Source organism: Panthera tigris, chromosome C1, assembly GCF_018350195.1.
Source record: "Panthera tigris isolate Pti1 chromosome C1, P.tigris_Pti1_mat1.1, whole genome shotgun sequence".
NCBI lineage: Eukaryota > Metazoa > Chordata > Mammalia > Carnivora > Felidae > Panthera > Panthera tigris.
The window spans coordinates 217,794,764-217,812,127 of NC_056667.1; the positions used below are offsets into that span (position 1 = coordinate 217,794,764).

Genomic DNA, 17,364 nt, shown 5'->3' on the forward strand with positions numbered 1-17,364 from the left:
AATAAAACACATGATTAAAATGCAGAGAACATATAAACTTGAGATTCTCCCTGTGCTTTTGAGAACCGGGCCCAGAGCCACATTTGTGACAGCCACGTTCGTGGGGGAGGGGGGGGGCAGGTTTGTGAAAGCCACATCTGTGGGGGGCCACATCTATGGGGGGGGGACGACATCTGTGAGAGCCAAGTCTGTGGGGGTCACATCTATGGGGGGGCTCACACTTGTGAAAGCCCCATCTGTGAGGGGGGCACATTTCTGAGAGCCACATCTATGAGGGGACCACATCTGAACTGCCATGTCTGTGGAGGCCGTGTCTGTGAGAGCCACATCTGTGGGGTGGAAAATTTGTAAGAACCGCATTTGTGGGGGCCACGTCTATTTGCGAGAGCTACGTCTGTAGGGGGGCACATCTATGGAGGGGGCCCACGTGTGTGACAGCCACATCTATAGGGGCCACATCTGTATGGGGGACATTTACGAGAGCCGTGCCTATAAAGGCCCCATCTGTGGGGAGACCACATCTGAACTGCCACGTCTGTGGAGGCCGTGTCTGTGAGAGCCACATCTGTGGGGGCCACATCTATGGGGAGGCACATGTGTGACAGCCACAGCTGACATTTGTGGGGGCCACATCTATGGGGGGGTCCCACATCTATGAGAGCCACGTCTATGAGGGGTCGTGTCTGTGAGAGCCATGTCTGTGGGGCTCCCGGCACCTCTTAGAGCATCTGGCCCTGTGGGTGAGGGGAGTTCTCAGGGGCACACCTGGCATGTGGAGCAGCCTGATGGCCAGGGGTCCCCGCACAGACTATGTGGCACCGGCGGGGGGGTGGTCGGAACAGATTATGTGGCACTGGGGGGGGGGAGGTCCCCGCACAGACTCTGTGGAACCAGGGGGCGTGTCAATGCATAGGTTATGTGGCACGAGGGGTCCCGGCACAGGCTCTCTGACACCAGGGCGGGTGGGGGGGTCCTGGCACAGGCTCTGCGACACCGGGGGTGGGGGTGGGGGGGGTCCTGCGCAGGCTCTGTGGTAGCTGCTCTGGAGCTCGCGGGCGCCGATGTGAGGACTCGGGAGGGAGGCTCCTTCACCTCCAAAGCAGTGACACAAAGCCCTAGAGCCCCAGGTGGGGACAGGGGGTCACGGAGGGGAAGCCAGACCTGCCCCCTCCCGGAGGCGGAGGCCCCAGGCAGGCGGGCAGCCCAGCCCCGCCCCGCCCCAAGGTGACAGCACCAACGGGTCCCGGAGTTCCCATCTCTTGCTTCCTCCTGCTTAGCAACGACCCCTCTCCCGCACAGGCTTCGTTTCTTCTCAGCCGCTTGTTATTCTCGGTTTCTCATCTTCCGGCCACAGCTACAAATTCAGCTGACACGTGGTCTTCCTCGGCGTCGCGGGCACAGAAGGCCACCCCCGCGGGTCCGCGGGCAGCGCAGACCCCCGTCACGTGCACACAGGGCCCCGGGGGGGGGGCAGGGTGGACGTGGCTCCCGAGCTCCTTCCCCAGCCAGGCACCGGGCACGGCCTGCAGGACGGCAGGTCGGGGCCGCAAACCGCATCACCAGGGGACAGAGGACCTTCCGGGGCACACGGCACTCTGGCCTCGAAAGGCGAGGGGCAGCGACAGGGCCCGCTGGCCTCCGGGTACGAGGGGACCCGCCTGGAAGGACGGGGGAAGGCAGACTAGTGACCCGCCAGATGCCAAGACGGGGTGACAACGCAGGTGGCCGAGCCCAGGCCGCCACAGAGCGGGGGGGACCCGGGCTTGGCGGGGCTGGAGGCACGTGCCGGACGCAGGACAGCCAAGAGTCTGCCTTTGGGACTCCCAGAAAGGGGAGGCTCTAGCCTCACGGACAAGACAAAACGGCCCGCTAAGGGGCTCTTCTCATTTCCCGCCACGCCGCGGAAGACCACCCTACGGGCCGCAGGCGGTCACCGGGAAGAGCGGCAACTCGTGACTTCCCGCTGGCCAGCGACCGCTTCCCGAGGCCGCCCTCACAGACCTGGGCCCCAGGGACACGTCGCCGCACCCAGACCCCGCCGCTCGCCCACCCACCACGCAGAACAGCGGCCACCAGCAGGCGCACGCGTGGGGTCGGCCAGGGGCGGGGCGTCTGCTCCGTGGGCCCCCGAACCGCACACCCGAGGACACCTGTCAGAAGCGGCCGTCACGACGGCTGCGGGTGGCCGAGGGCACAGAGCGCAGCGACCCCTCCACTCCGCGGGACCCCCACGCCGCCTAGAATGCTACAGTCCAGACGACGGGGCCGGGACTCCTACAGCTCAGGGAACCGTCTGGCCTTGGCTGATCCGGCGCTGACCCCGGGGGGCCGGCCGCCTCAGGGCGAGAGCGGCAGGCGCGGCGACAGCAAACCCAAACTCCCAGAAGCGAAGCCGCGTCACAGCTCCCAAGACCCCGGGCCTGCCACGCAGCTTCGCGGCCCGGCCCGGCCCCACGAGGCCTGAGGACACAGCCTTCGCGACGCGCCTCCGGCGGTGCTCACGCATCTGTGATGCGGCCCGCCGAGCCACGTGACACCGCTGGGCGGCCTCGCCCCGTGGTCCCGCCGGCACGGGTACACAGAGAGCGAGGCCACGGGCCCCGGTACAGTCACGTCTCCCCCACCCCGTCAACAGCGGCCATTCAATGGATACTTCGAACTGTATTCTACGGGTACGGGGTGGGGGGGGGTGGCTGAGACCCTGCGACGGAAGAAACTACCGGCCGGAAGCAGGAGGAGACAGACCCGCCAACGATTCCGCGTGGCCCCCGTGGCACACACTGCCCAGGGGCCGGCTGGCGCCTGACAAAGCCAAGCCTGGGGCTGAGCGCTGTCGCCCACGGGCCGTGCGGGTCTCCATGGAAAGGGTGTCTCGGGGGCATCCGGTAGCACAGGGTGAGGGCTCTCAGTTCCCCACAGCTGTGCTGTCCCGCATAGTAGCCACGGACCACGCGTGGCCCCGGAGCGCCGGAAATGCAGCCGGTCCACAAGGAGATGTGCTCCGTGCGTAGCGTCCACGATGGTGTCCCGAGATGTGGTATAAACAAAACCTTTAACACATTACACGTTGAAAGAACAGTTTGGAAACGGGAGGTTATTTAAGACACACTCACATTCCCCTTCCGGTAGCCAGGCTCCCAACGGTACTCCCGGATCCCTGCCTCCTGCTACTCACCCCTTGTCTGGGCCCCTCCCAGGATGCACCAGGGCTGCACGCGACCAGTGGGATAAGGCAGGACAGGGGCTGCGTCACTTCCCAGACGGCCGCAGGAGACGCTGGGGCTTGCACCTCGGACCTGGCGTTCTGGTCTCTCGGGGTGCTCACTGTGGGAGGCTCTGCTGGTGACGAGGCCTGAGCCTCCCGTCCACACCCACGTGAGTGAGCCCAGAAGAGGGTCTCACGGCCCTGGCCTTATGAGGGACCCCAAGTCACAACCCCCCGCTGGGCTGCCCCTCATTCCTGACCACGGAAACCATGAGCTAAGGCACATTCGTTGCTTTAAATCGCCGAGGTTAGGGTGTTCTGCCACACAGAACGGATGAATTATACAACCTGGGGGTTTCTGTTTCGTTTCAGGCTGGCTACCGGGAAAGGTAAGATTCTCTCTCGCTTTTAATCTGCCCTGTTTGTATCTCCCGCACGGTGCTTCTCTCCGTGGTGCTAAATACAGTGGAGCCTATTATGGTCACAGCTGTCACAAGTGATCTGTCCAGGATGTAGCACAGCTTTGCTACTGGTTACTAACACGTGGTTCTTTCCAGTGTATTTAATTTTAACCCTGGGCTCAGGATGAATATTTACAGAGACTAACTACAGTCAATAAGTAAGGAAATAAATCTGTTAGTTTCTTCTTATTAAATTCAAATGAGAAGAAAATAGTGCCGCATTTTTCCAATTCTAAAGGATCAATGGGGACAACTGAGAAAAGACCAGTCCCAAGAAGGCAACGCAAAGGATTTATAAACGCACCACCCAGAGGCGGTCACTCGTCCACCAAGATTCTGGCGTTTCTTCTCCCTGGTAATTTTTCTACTTGGGGACGTGTTATCTTTTGGGACGAAATGAAATGTCAAGCGCGTCCCTTAAGCCCGCTCCTGCCCCGTGCCTCGGTGCCTCTCCCACAACGCGCTGCACGCACCACAATTAGCCCGACCGGCGGGCCTCCGGCAGGTTGGGGTCAGCACAGTGAGGCGCGTCGCGTCCCGTGCGTCATCGCGGCGTCCGGCTGGTGCGCGGGGGCCCCCCTGCCGCCCCCCTCCCGAGGGACCCGGCGCGGGGGAGGCCCCCGCAGGTGCGCACGCGCCCCGCCGCCCCCCTCCCGAGGGACCCGGCGCGGGGGAGGCCCCCGCAGGTGCGCACGCGCCCCGCCGCCCCACTGACCTTGATGTGCTCGTGCAGCTGGGCCTCGTGCTGCCGGGAGAGCTGCTCGTGCTGCCTCTGGAACTCGGCAATGAGGATCTGCCTCTGGAGCTGCTGCTTCTGCTTGAGGGCCAGCAGCTCCTGCTGCAGCTGCTGCTCCCGGAGGGTGGGCTCCGCCACGGGCAGCGCGAACTGGTGGTCCAGGCGGAGGTCCATGGGCACCGCCGGGGGCGCGACCTGCAAAGGCAGCGCGGAGGCCACATCCACTGCGGGAGAGAGCACAGCACAGAGGCGCCGGTCACTGCCGCGGCACGGCGTCCCCGGGCCCCTCCCCGCCCCCTGCCCGATGCCCAGGGGCGCCCCTGGGCTGAAGCACGCTGCCCCGCCCCCCCCCCCCTTGCCTGACCGGCTCAAAATGCGGGGCTCGGGAGGCCTTTGGGGCGTTCCGGCGGTCAAGGGCAGAGACGGCGAGAGCGACTGGGAGGTCAGGCCGCGACAGGCGCCCGCCAGACGCACGCCCCGCCCCGCGCCCGGCAAGGAGAGGCCCCCGGGGGGGGACCCAGCGGCCGCCCTGACGTCGTCCCCGAAAGTCCCCCGAGAAAGAGAAAGGAGCTGGCTGTAAAGAGAGCTAAACGCGAGTGCGCGGAGAGGCCAGCGGGCCTGCGCTTTTGTCCTTCCTCCTCGCGGAGCCACCGAGGGCCTGTGTGCGCGAAGCGCAGAAGAGCGTGCGCCGCTGACGGGGTCGCGACGGCCGCGACGGCCCCGCGTTTCCGTGGAGAGGCGCGCGCCCTCCCGGAAAACGTGTTTCCCGACCGCGGCCAGCGAGTGAGCGCCCGCCCGGCACGTGCATCAGGGTCCTGGGCGCTGCGGTCCACCAAGGAGTGGATTTTCTTCCTCCTACTAATGTACTGCCGAAAACAAGCTCAAGGGATTCCGATTAGAAACAGAAGCGAAATCAGTCTTGATGCTTACAGATCAATACCAAACTGCAGACAGGAGAAGCGTGCACAAAGTTTTAAATTCTGGCCATCACCCCATAACCCCACGGGGGGGACTCCTCCTACGGCAGGTTCGAGGCTGAAAAGCACAGGCCGTGAGTGCTGCTTCTCGGCCAGGCAGGGGAACAGTCCCCTGCAGGGGCAACTGCCCGGCTTCCCCCCCGCCCCTTGCTCCTGCAGCTCAAAGGCCCAGGAGCTCCCCTCAACCTGCTCTGGGCCCCTTTCTTCAAGTGACACACCAGACCCAGGGCCCCGGGGCAGGAGACTGGGGCCTCCCGCTCCAGGGAGCTCAGTACTCACACGGGAATTCAAAATCAGCGGAGGCAGGCCACCCCAGTTCCTTACCATCAGGGCCACCTCTGGCCGGATCCTCTGCCGGTGGGGCCACGTTATGCACCTGACCTTGTTCCAGGGCCTCCTGACTGGCCCGCCCACATGCCCTGGGACCTGATGCCCAGACCACAGGGCCCTCCGATTCCAGCCATCATCTGGTTCCTTGGGGAGTCGGTACCCCGCAACCACACAAGCCCAGAGCTCCCGGTAAACTGGCGCTTTCGTGGAACCGCCCCTCAGGACGGAGCATTTCTGTGGTCACTGCGCGGGCACAGCCCTGCCTTTCTGATGAGGCAAGGCTAGGAAACACTGCTGAGGGAGAGGCCCAGCTCTGGCAGAAGCCCTCGTTGTAGTCACCTGGCCTGAGCCCCAGTGTCCTGGACAAACAAGTGGCCGTGTAGCCTGCAGGGCGCGGCTCACGCAGGCGGAGTCCTGGATGCTGCCCAGGACGGGGCGTCCGGCTCCTACACAAAATCTTGGTCTCCTCCACCCCCAGGACCCGGAGCCATTCAGGCTCCAGGGCCCGGAGCTCTCCGAGGCCCATGGGGCAGGGCTGACAGGGGCCCCAGGGCCTGGACCAGCTTTACCTTGAGGAGTGCCTCACCCTGGACCCCCAGGGAACAGAGGGAAGAGGCAGAGCCGCCCAGAGGGTGGTGGGAAAATACTCCGTCTTCGACCCTCTTAGAAAGTATTCCATTGTCCTATCCTTTGGGCCCCGACAAGGCCAGGATAAAATGCCAGTGGACTGTTTATCTTCCGTTTCCCCCAATCAGTGAGATTGCACCCTCCAGCTGTGAAAATGTATGCAACCAATTATTTCTAATGGCGTATCAAGCTTTGATATATTAAGAGGGTTTATTTGCTGTTTACATGAGCAAAATCTACACAAATAAATTGTTTTTCATGAACAGGAAGGACCAGGGAGCAGCGTTATCCTACCCATTCCTACCACGCGGAGCTGGGAAAGGCTGGATTTTATCAGTTGCCTTTCTTGATCTTTTTTATTATGAAATATAGAAAAATGGGAAAATCATATAAATAGCAGTTGTAGAAAACCTCAATATCTTCCTCCATTTGCTTCAGACTCTCTTTTAAGGAACACACACGAGGGCAGGGAGGACAGCTCTGTGAGCAAACGTGGAGGAAAGAGGGCGTCACTGGGCTCCTTACAGGGCTCGACGCCCACTCTTCTCTCTCGAGGGAGTGTGTGATCCCTCGCTCCCGAGGGTGACCGTGCGGGACGCCTCCCGGAAGCACCGTTACTGCGGACGGCTACCCGGTTTCACCCTTGTGTGGCCACGGGTGCGGCGAGAAGGCTGTTGTCCGCGGACCCGCTAACGTGCCTCTTGTGCTGCAGACACAGGTGAGCACGGGGCAGGCCTCCCCGGGTTAGTCAGCCTTTGCTTTCTAAGGATAAACCTGACTGTGTCTTGCAGGGTCACACACGCCCACGCAGGCACCGACGCACTGAGCCCGTAAGCCTCGCGGTGAGAAGGTTCGACTCCCTTTCCAGGTTGAGAGCAGCGCCGGGTTGCCTGGCGAAGCGACAGTGTTTTGGTTTAAGTAAACAGCCACAGAGAGCGTGTGACATCAGCACGCTGCCCTGCGCGGTGTCAGCTGCCCCACTTGGTGCGCCCCCCGCTAGAAGATGTGCGAGGGGTCCCATCTTGCCCGGGGACCCGAGATCTTCCGTGGCACCGAGCCCGGCCCTGAGCCGGCGGGCAGAAGACCCGGCTGCTGTTCATTTAGCAGATCCCCTCCTTACTCCCATTTTTCACGTAGGGGCTCAGGGGACCATCAGAAATGTCTAGCGGTCAATCCCTTTAGGTGCTGACCACAGAGCAGCTTTTTAGTAACTTCAAAAACACGGCGGGCTGAACTTTTCTACGAACACGTTCGTTTACTGGGGAGCTGTGTGGGGCCCTGTTGCTCTGTGCTGGGCGTGGGGACACCCCCAGGCCAGCCTGTAACAGGGCTGGGGGGGGGGGTGGTTCGTCCACACGGGCGTGAACAGCGTGAACAAGGGCCGGAGGTCAGGGTATAAGTGGAGGGGCGTGGGGACGCAGGTTGAGGGAAAACTCAACCCCCACTCAGAGGGCAGGGTCTTCACGCGCAAATCCTGGAGCGTCCGTGCAGGGCCAGAGCGGGTGACAGCGCGGGGGAGGCCGGGCCTCAGACGCAGAAGGGCGGGCAGTGGGGTGCCTGCCACGGGGAAGCACGGGGTGGGGGGGGGCACCGCAGGGGAAGCAGCACTCAGGTGGGGGCGCGGGGCAGGACCAGGCTGTTTGGACGGTTCCTTCTCAGCAGCGGGCCGAGGCGGGCTGTGCACATCTGCCACATGCAAGCCGGAGCTCATTTCGTTTCCTCAAACCTTTCCCAGATCCTTCTGAGGCTGGAAGCATAGGGAATCTTCCAAGGGATCACTGCCCGGCAGCCCCCGCTAGTCCTTCCCCAGACACGAAAGGCCGAGGTCAGAGGATGCCCCGGGGGGCGAGGGGCCCGCACACGACGGAGGGGGCCCGTGAGCGGGGCGCGGAGGGTGAGAGCCGGGACACGCGCGGGTGTCCGCGGGATGGCGTGCTGTTCTCACTGCAACGTTCCTTTTGCAATGACCGCTTCTTAGCCAGGGAGGGCCTACTGCTCGGTTTACCACACAAAACGCACACAAAACTCCGTTCTTCTGCTAAAGAAGGCTAAGAGCAGGGCACACAGAAGGAAGAGCTACTCATCACCTACGTCAGCGGCGCCGTCAGCGGCTTCTGCCGGTGGAAACAACACCGCGTCTGCAGGGAGACACGAGAGCCGGGGTGGGAACGGACGCGGGACAAGGAGACCCTGGCGAGGCCTGCAGAGAAATGCCACCTCCTTATCCCTCCTGCGCGGCCAGTCAGGCGGCCCGGCGGGTGGGCGACATGGCCGGAGCCCCGCTGTCCCGGGCCTGGGGCAGCCGGGGTGCGGGGGGGATCACGGCCACAGTCCCCCTTCTTTCCAGCTGCTGGCGGGTGTATCATATGCGACTCGTACTATTTCTGTATCAAAAACCATTTGACAGGCCAGGCATTCTCCACAGAAGCTGCCAGAGCTTTTGACCCAAAGCTCCCCGAAGAAAACAATACAACCTTCTCTACTTAAAGAATGCAGCATCCAAACAAAAAAGCCTGTATTCTCATGAATATTTTATGTGGAGTAGAAAATTGCTTTTATAGGTTGTGCCTTGAGAAACATAGTAATACAGTCGGACTCATGACGTTAGTAGAAGCACAAAGACCATATTCAGCGTTTCGATAAGAAACGGCAAGGCTGTGCTGTCTGAATTACAAGTTCGCCATCGGAAAGCGAAAAAAAATCTGCCAGTCTCTATTTTTTAAAATAAACGATCGTCAAAAAGGACACTGTAGTTTTCCATTACGTGGGTTAGATCCTCTCCGCTAAACGCCGTCATACAGATGCGAAATAAAGACCAGCACTATTCTCTAGAAAACATGGCCAAAGTTTAGGATCTGTTCAAGTAAAGAATGACTCATTCAGACGCAGGGAAAAATAATAGATATTTCAAGCATGTAACTATGATTTCCTCTTACTCTGACATTTCGTCTGTGTGTGACGGGGGGAGGGAGGAGGAGGGTGGGGGACTGTTGGAAATGTGTAACTTATGTAGAGTGTTTTCATCTTCACCGTGAAACAGCTCGCGCGTGCTGAAGGACGCGTAGTCAGGGCAGAGCAAGAGTGAACGAAGAATCAGAGAATCGCCCCAAATCGTGTGCCCGCCCCCCCGCCCCCCACAACATTCTGGCTCGGTCACGCATCCCCTGCTTTTCTTTATGGTGATGCCATCCACGCGCGTGTCCCCAGACACCCATTCTTTGGCCGACAGCAGTGAGCACAAGAGGGTGACGGAGACTCCCAGGAAGAGGGAAGAGGCTGGAGTCCAGTCTGCCTTCGGCTTCCGGGACAGCTGGCAGGAAGAGGTCTGTCTGGGACGAGGTCACGAGCGACCCCCAGGAAGCCAGAGGCCACCCCGCTGCGGCATCTGGTGGGGCGGATGCAGAGTCCCTGCTCCTGCGTCCTCGGTGGCCAGCCTCCACCCCCGGCCACGAGGCACCACGAAGGCCCCTCGCAGAGGAGCGAGGGGGCGGGGCAGGGAGGGGAGCAGGAGGGCCTGGCCCAGACAGGTCAGCGACAGAGAAGGGTCAGGGGCAGGCTCCCGGGCTCAGGTCCCCCAGGCACAGGCACCTGCCCAGAAGCCGGAGAGTTCCCGCCCGGCCAGGTGGCCCAGGCTCCCCTGAGCAGCTGCCATCAGGGGGCCGGCCTCCTCCTCCTCCAGGGGACGCCCTCCTCCGTCTCTGTCCCCTCCTCTCGTCCTGCAGGATCTCAGGCTCCCAGGGTGCCTTCGAGAGAAGGCCTGGGGAGGGAGGTTCTGCTCGTAGCCATCTCCCCTCCATGCACTGCTACCTCCAGAACTCCAGCCGGAAGCTCACTTCCTTCAGGATCCTAGGAGCACCACTGTCTGGCCCTCCTGTTCCCAACATGGTTACTGAAAACTGAAGCCATCCGGATTCCGGATCCTCTGACGGGACGAGATTTTTCTCCCTGGAAGTTTGTCAGGTCTTGTCCTGGTCCCCAGGGTTCTGCAATTTCACGGTGACAGGGCTTGGCTCTCCTCCGGCCAGGGCGGGGCACTCAGCTGGCCCGGTCAGCGAGGCAGCCTCTGTCCTCCCCCGGGACAGCCTTGAGTTATCTTCTTGGGGCTTTCCTTTTTGCACTCTCTGCTTCTGAAACTTCTTATGTTCGGTAGATCTCGAAGGATCCTCTGCTTTTCTCTCTTTCTTGCTTGTGCTCAATTTTATGAGGCTTCCTTACACACGTATTTTCACCTCTTCATCGGGTTTCGCACCATTTCAGCTCTGACGTTTTTAACTGACGACTCACCGGCCACGTTCAGAGAACGACGGCCCCTTAAGAGCATCGTGCTCTCGCGTGGTGGACGAGGTACCTGCTCTGGTCTGGGAGGACGGCACCGATAACCCTGCACAGTCTCGGTCCTCCCACATCTGTCTGTTTTGCCTTCGTCTTCCCGGCCGCCAGGCTGCTCCGAGTACGGGTGTTGGCAGGGACTCCCACGCAGGCTGCCGGCAGAGTGGGGCTCTCACCCAGAAGCTGTCCGCGTGGGGTGGCCTTTCTTCCTGGGGAGGAGCCTTCCCACCTTGACGTGGTACTGAGTGAGGGTCTCCGTGCTCGCCGCTCATCGGGAACGCAGCTATGCCCCTGCTCTTGTTACGGTGCCCACGCCCTCCACCTGCTGGTGTCCCCCGGCCAGGGCCTCTGGATTACATTCTCCCGGAGGAAAAATCCTCCAGCGGGCCATCCCCGGGGGGGCTCACTCCGGAGCACAGTGGGGAGCACGTCCGGGAGTCTAGCGTGTCTGACTGGCCGCCCTTCCGAGCCCCGTCGCAGATGGGGGCCGCTGCCCCAGGAGGGGCGTGTGCGGCGCGTCCGTGGGGGTGGGGGAGTGGCGAGGGTCTGGCAGACGGGCCTTGACTGACGCACCTGCCTTCTGACCCCCATCCGGGGCCGCTGCTGATGCTCCCTCTTCCACTCGCCTGTGCCCGGGGCCTATGACCTTTCTCTGCAATACGTTTTTAAAAATTTTTTATGGAAATTCTCAGAAGCACACAGAGGCGGAGAGGACAGTTGAATCAAGTCCCAGGGGTCCATCCCTCAGTTCCAACAACTGCCAACTAATGGCGAACCTCGTGTCTTCTGCGTGACCCCCACCTCCTTCCGTTCTGGATTACACTGGGGGACACCGGCTGTAAGGCGTTTTTTTCTATAGTAGTTCAGAAAGTATCCCTGAATGAACTCTTTTAAAAAACACAATCAGGGGCGCCTGGGTGGCTCAGTCAGTTGAATGTCCGACTTCAGCTCGGGTCACGATCTCGTGGTTCGTGAGTTCGAGCCCCGCGTCGGGCTCTGTGCCGACAGCTCGGAGCCTGGAGCCTGCTTCGGATTCTCTCTCTGCCCCTCCCCTGCTCGTGCTCTGTCTCTCAAAAATAAATGAACATTAAAAAAAAAATTTGAAACCACAATCACATCCCATTAATATACCCAAATAAATGAACAACTCTTTCATGATATTATCAATTGGCCTCAAAGCATTCCCGTTTTGAGGAGTGTTCCATACATGCCTTTTAAACTGTATTCAAATTAAGACCCACAAAAGGTCCTTACATTCTATTGGCTGATACGTGCCTTCAATTCTTTTGCTCTAAAGGCTTCCCCTTCCCCCCTACCCCGGCACCCCCTCCAACTTATGGGCTACAGACACTGCCCATCTGTCCCGCGGAGTATGCTCTGCTCTGGACGTCGTGGACGGCGCCTGGGCTGCAGGTGAACGTGGTGCCCTGTGAGCTCTGGAGCCCGATATCCCAGCAAGACCACCTCCCCACAGAGGTTCCTTGAGCTCCTGCGCATCCGTGGCTCTTCTGCCCAGATGGCTGCTGAGGTGAGGTGGTCAGGTGGTAAGGTGCACCTGTCCAGGGATTCGCTACCTTATTTCAGTACCGAGGAGGGACCCCGACCCAACCGTCTTCCCACTCTGACAAACAGTTTCCAGAAGGAAGGCAGGGCAAGCGCCTGATTCTCTTCCTTTATTTGCCAATTTCTGAAAACAACGAGTTGGTGCCCAGCGTCCTCCGTATGTGAGCGACGAGGAGGGGTTTTGTTTCTCAAGACCAGGTCAATAGAGTGCACGGCAGCCCCCCTCCCTGAACAGCGAGGGCCCTTCAGTTTGGCCCGGAAGCCGCCCGGACGCCTGCTGCAGCCCTCCGTTCCGCCGTGACCGGGTGTGCCTGGAAATTCTCGCACACTTTTGACCTCTGTGTGGAATCAGGTGCCGCTCCAAGGAGGACTGGGTCCCTCTGGTGGGAAGCAGTGTTTAGAGACCACACCCGCGTGTCGCCCGCGCGTCGCGTCCAGGCGAACTCTGCTTATGACCTGGGCCTTTTCTGGGGTTTTTTGTGAATTTCGGGAGAAAGACTGGACACCTGTGTTCAACCTGCCATCTCGCTGTGAAACGTCAGAATGCGGAACCTGTTAACGATATCATTCTAAAGCACTGAACACGCGTAGTCCCGTTGCATTCAAAAAACTGATTTATAAAAAAAAGCAAAAAACAAAAAACAAAAACACAAAATACTGATTTATATGTAATGCCGCTTTCCCCCAAAGTGGTCTCAACTGGATTAAAATTATTCTATTTAACACCGTGTTGTGGGTGTGTGTGGGTGTGTGTGTGTAAGGGGGAGATGAGGTGTGGAGGTCAAGATTTAACATGTAAAGACTCAGATGTAAAAACTCAAAAATAGTCTCTAGAGGGGCGCCTGGGTGGCTCAGTCGGTTGAGCGGCCGACTTCGGCTCAGGTCATGATCTCGCAGTCCGTGAGTTCGAGCCCCGCGTCGGGCTCTGTGCTGACAGCTCAGAGCCTGGAGCCTGTTTCAGATTCTGTGTCTCCCTCTCTCTGACCCTCCCCCGTTCATGCTCTGTCTCTCTCTGTCCCAAAAATAAATAAAACAAAAAAAATAAATAAAAATAAATAAAAAAAAATAGTCTCTAGGGAATGCATACAGTCTAAGTGGCCTTAGCCTCGTGTGTGGCTAAGCATATACAGGTGGTATCATCTCTGTGTGTCTCATTTAGACATCTACGTGCAATGCCAAAGAAATAAGCTTATATTAACAATTTACTACAAGTTACCTTATGCCTGAAAAATCAAAAGGATTATGGCACATGAAGAGGTGATTTGGTTTTATATTGTTTTGTTTTCAACGGAGATCAAAATGTAAAAGAAATAAATATAGTACATAGAGGTACTCGTGGATTTTTATAGATTCTATATATGGGAAAGTTTCTTACTCTGGTGTGGGGCAGGGAGAGATATGCGTCTTGTGCAGACTGTATTAAAGGTAGCCCTTTGAATTGTATTTTTGTGCGTGGGATTTCCATGCAGGGTTCTAGAAATCAAGAAGGGAGCAGCATTCACTTTTAGGCCCTGGTTTACCCCCTGCGTCTGCCTGCTAAAAACAGGATTCTGCCAGAGCCTGCCTCAGTCCTGGACGTCCCGTTCCAGACTGCGATCCTAACCGCGAGCCTCCGCTAGGGTCAGAGTTGCCGGAAGACTTCAATCTGCAGACACAGAGAGCACACCGAGCAGGAGAAAACAAAAAATAAGTCAAGAGTCAAATAAGTATCTGGAACTGCAGATACTGAAGAAAAAGTTCCAAAGACCTTGAAATCAAAGCGTGGTTGTTCTACAGGGGAAACGGGGTAACGGCCAGGGTGATGGGTCCCCGAGTGCCGAGAGAAGGCAATGGCCAAGCTGGAGTTCTGTGCTCCGGGAACTGTCTTTCAAGAACGAGCACAGAATGTACACGGACACGTGTCAGAAGAAAAATGAGAGTTTAGGAACTCGCCATCAAGCCTTCGGTGGGGGAGAAGGTGAGCAGAGAAACGTACACGAATGTGCAGAAGGGGAGTCCAAACAAACACTGTCTACACAAAGTAGGAACAAGACCACCTAAACTAAAAGGCCACGAAAACACTGGGCAAGAGGCAGGTATGCAGGCGTGTCAAGAGTTACCAGTGTTCTAGACGCTTGGGGCAGAAAATACCGACTTCAGACATTCTGCCTTCGTAACAGTAATGTTTCCCACTTAACTTCCAAAGCAGTGGGGGTCCGAGATCGATCAAAAAGAATTTTAAGGAGAAAAAAGAAATATGGCTGTTAACCACACACACACACACACACACACACACACACACACACACACACACACATACACACACACACACACAGACTTGCAGAGCTGGGCACCTCCCGATGCAGGTGTACACCACAACTATAAAGTCTTGCCAGAAAGAATCACACTTAAATCTGACCAAACCCCTCAATCTAAGTGCTAATTTACAGGAAACACAGACGACAGCGGTCCATCTTAAATGATAAGACGGGAGATAGGTGAAATCAAGCAGGATTTAAAACACAGGAAAAGTCTACAAGACACGCAACTGAGCGTCTTCAAAGATGAACTTCAAGGGTCGAAACAAACAAGTACAACAGGCCGGGAGAAGAATGTATGGGTGAGTGGGAGGGAGACTTTATGAGACATACCGATCACCGTGTGCGTGTCAAGTGGACCCCGAGGCAAACGATAGACTAAATATGTATATATTAACCACCACCAGAGACAATATAAACACTGGGTGAATATATGATAAAGTTAGGTCATTGTTAATCTTGTCTGAATACGAACACGGCATCGTCCTTAGGTTTAAAACAGAGTTCTTAGCGTTTAGAGACACAGACACTGGCGTAGCTGCAGATGAGGTGATACAGTGAGTGGGATTCAATTCAAAATGCTCATGAGGGTAGAGGTGGTGAGTGAGTAAGGACGCAGATAACACACAGCTGGGCGTGACCGGGCACTGCCTCCGCTGGCGGATGTGAACAGCAGGATCCTTCTAGTATTTTCTGCACGTTGGAATGGATCTAACATTTTCTGTGATACAAAGTTAATTTTTTAAGTCACACTTCCTAAATATGGGTCAAAGAAGAAATCAAAACAACCATTTAAGAAGAATTAGGATGGAAAGATCATGAAAACAGTCTACACAGTCAGTTGCAAACTCGTACTCTTCCGGTACTCAGAGGAAAACCCACGGCCCTAAATACTTACCTTCGACAACAGTAAGCATGCGAACTAATGAGCTAGATGTGTCTCTAAGAAGAAAAAACAACACTGGAATAGATGCCAGGAAAACGGAAGGAGATAATAAATATACAGAAGAAATGGAAAACAGTCATTACATACATTCTCATATACCAACACAAAAAATGGGTTCTTTAAAAAGACCCATAAAACAGACAAACGTCTGGGAGTGGTTTAGAAGGAGAGAGAAAGGCGCAAATTAGAGGAACAAGAAAGGTGACCAGACTGTAGGTACAGCAGAGACCGAAAATACAGGAAACTGTAATGAACAACTTCAGGCCAATCCGTTTTAAAAACCCACACAAAACAGACACCTTTCAGGGCGCCTGGGGAGCTCAGCTGGCTAAGTGTTGGACTCTTGATTTCAGCTTAGGTCATGATCCCTGGGTCACGAGATTAAACCCCGCGCATCGGGCTCTGTGCTGACAGTGTGGAGACTGCTTCGGATTTTCTCTCTCCCTCTCTCTGCCCCTCACCTGCCCGTGTGCTCGCTCTCTGAAAATAATACGTAAATATTTTGAAAGATTAAAAAAAAGGACACATTTCTAGGAAAATGTAACTTTCCCAAATTGACAAAAAAAATAGAAAACAGAGTAACCCTATCATAACAAACTAAAATGAATCGACACTTTAAAATCTTCCCATAAGGACCGTGGTAGAGACAGTATTACTAACCTTTCAACTAAATGATCATTCAATTTTAAAGAAAACTTCAAAGGGAACAGAAAAAAAGAGAGCACTGCTGAGCCCCTTCTATGAGGCCAGTATAAAACCTTGTTAAGGAAACAGACAAAGACAGCATAAGAAAGAAAAATTATAGTCTCTGTCATGAATATGGCCACAAAAATCTCAGATAAATTATTAGCAAGCCTAATCTAGCAGTCTATAAAAAAGATAATAGGCCAAAATAAGTGTCATTTTAAATTGAGAAATGCCACATCTATACAGAACATCTATAAATGTAATTCACTACACTAATAATGATTATCTTAATAATGAAACGATGCATATTATAAAATCCAACAACTATTCACATTATAAAAGCTCTTAACAAACGAGGAATAAAAGAGAATTTCTTTAATCTGAAAAAAAACATCTTTACAAAAAACAAAATCCACAGCAAATACTGGCTTAAAAAATTTTTTTAACGTTTATTTTTGACAGAGTGAGAGAGACAGAGCACGAGTGGGGGAGGGGCAGAGAGAGAGGGAGGCACAGAATCCGAAGCAGGCTCCGAGCTGTCAACACAGAGCCTGACGCGGGGCTCGAACCCGTGAACCGTGAGATCATGACCTGAGCCAAAGTCGGTCGCTCAACCGACTGAGCCACCCAGGCGCCCCAGCAAATACTGGTTTTAATGATGAACCCTGAACAAGACAAGATTCTAGCCAACACCGTCCCAGAGAAGCTGCTAGAATCAGAACACAGAGAGGGAAGAGGCAAAGTCATCGTGATCCACAGAGCCTTAGGATTGCCCGGGCACAGCTCCTCCCTCGGCCCGTGAGAAGTGAGTTACAGACAAGTCAGGAGAACTCCCAAGGACGTTCCGTGAAATGCTAGGTAAGATCAACATGACAGAGCTAACACATTTCGATGTGAAACAGGAAGGCCTAATATTTAAAGGAAAACAAAGCCCCCAAAATTGCATGGATAAAAATTATGAAGACTAATGGGAAATATTTTAAACAACTGAAGTAAGTGGAGAGATGGACCAAATCGGGGACAAGAAGACCGACGGTCATTAAGCTCCCCATCCTCTCCGGCTGGTCCGTGGATCCGAGGCACAGGGTTCCAGGAACGGAACAGGGACCTCAAACCACAGGGAAGAAAAGAGCCCAGCAGTCAAGGCGCTTCTGAAGAAGGCAGCCACGAGTCCTCGGCCAGGGCCCTCCAGGAGAGACAGAGTGC

The 17,364-nt window shown here is 56.2% G+C and overlaps 1 protein-coding gene across 9 annotated transcripts in view; it reads right to left on the reverse strand.

Annotated features, from left to right (window-relative positions):
- Window positions 1-17,364, reverse strand: part of HDAC4 (histone deacetylase 4) — a 252,977-nt gene that overhangs the window by 109,339 nt on the left and 126,274 nt on the right. For all 9 annotated transcript variants that reach the window (XR_006221049.1, XM_042995875.1, XM_042995874.1 and 6 more), the window contains exon 3: window positions 4,382-4,626. Coding sequence is in view for 8 of the 9 variants with exons in the window: in XM_042995875.1 (XP_042851809.1) it covers window positions 4,382-4,626 (245 nt within the window). In the remaining variant the exon portion in view is untranslated. The remainder of the gene's footprint in view (window positions 1-4,381; window positions 4,627-17,364) is intronic.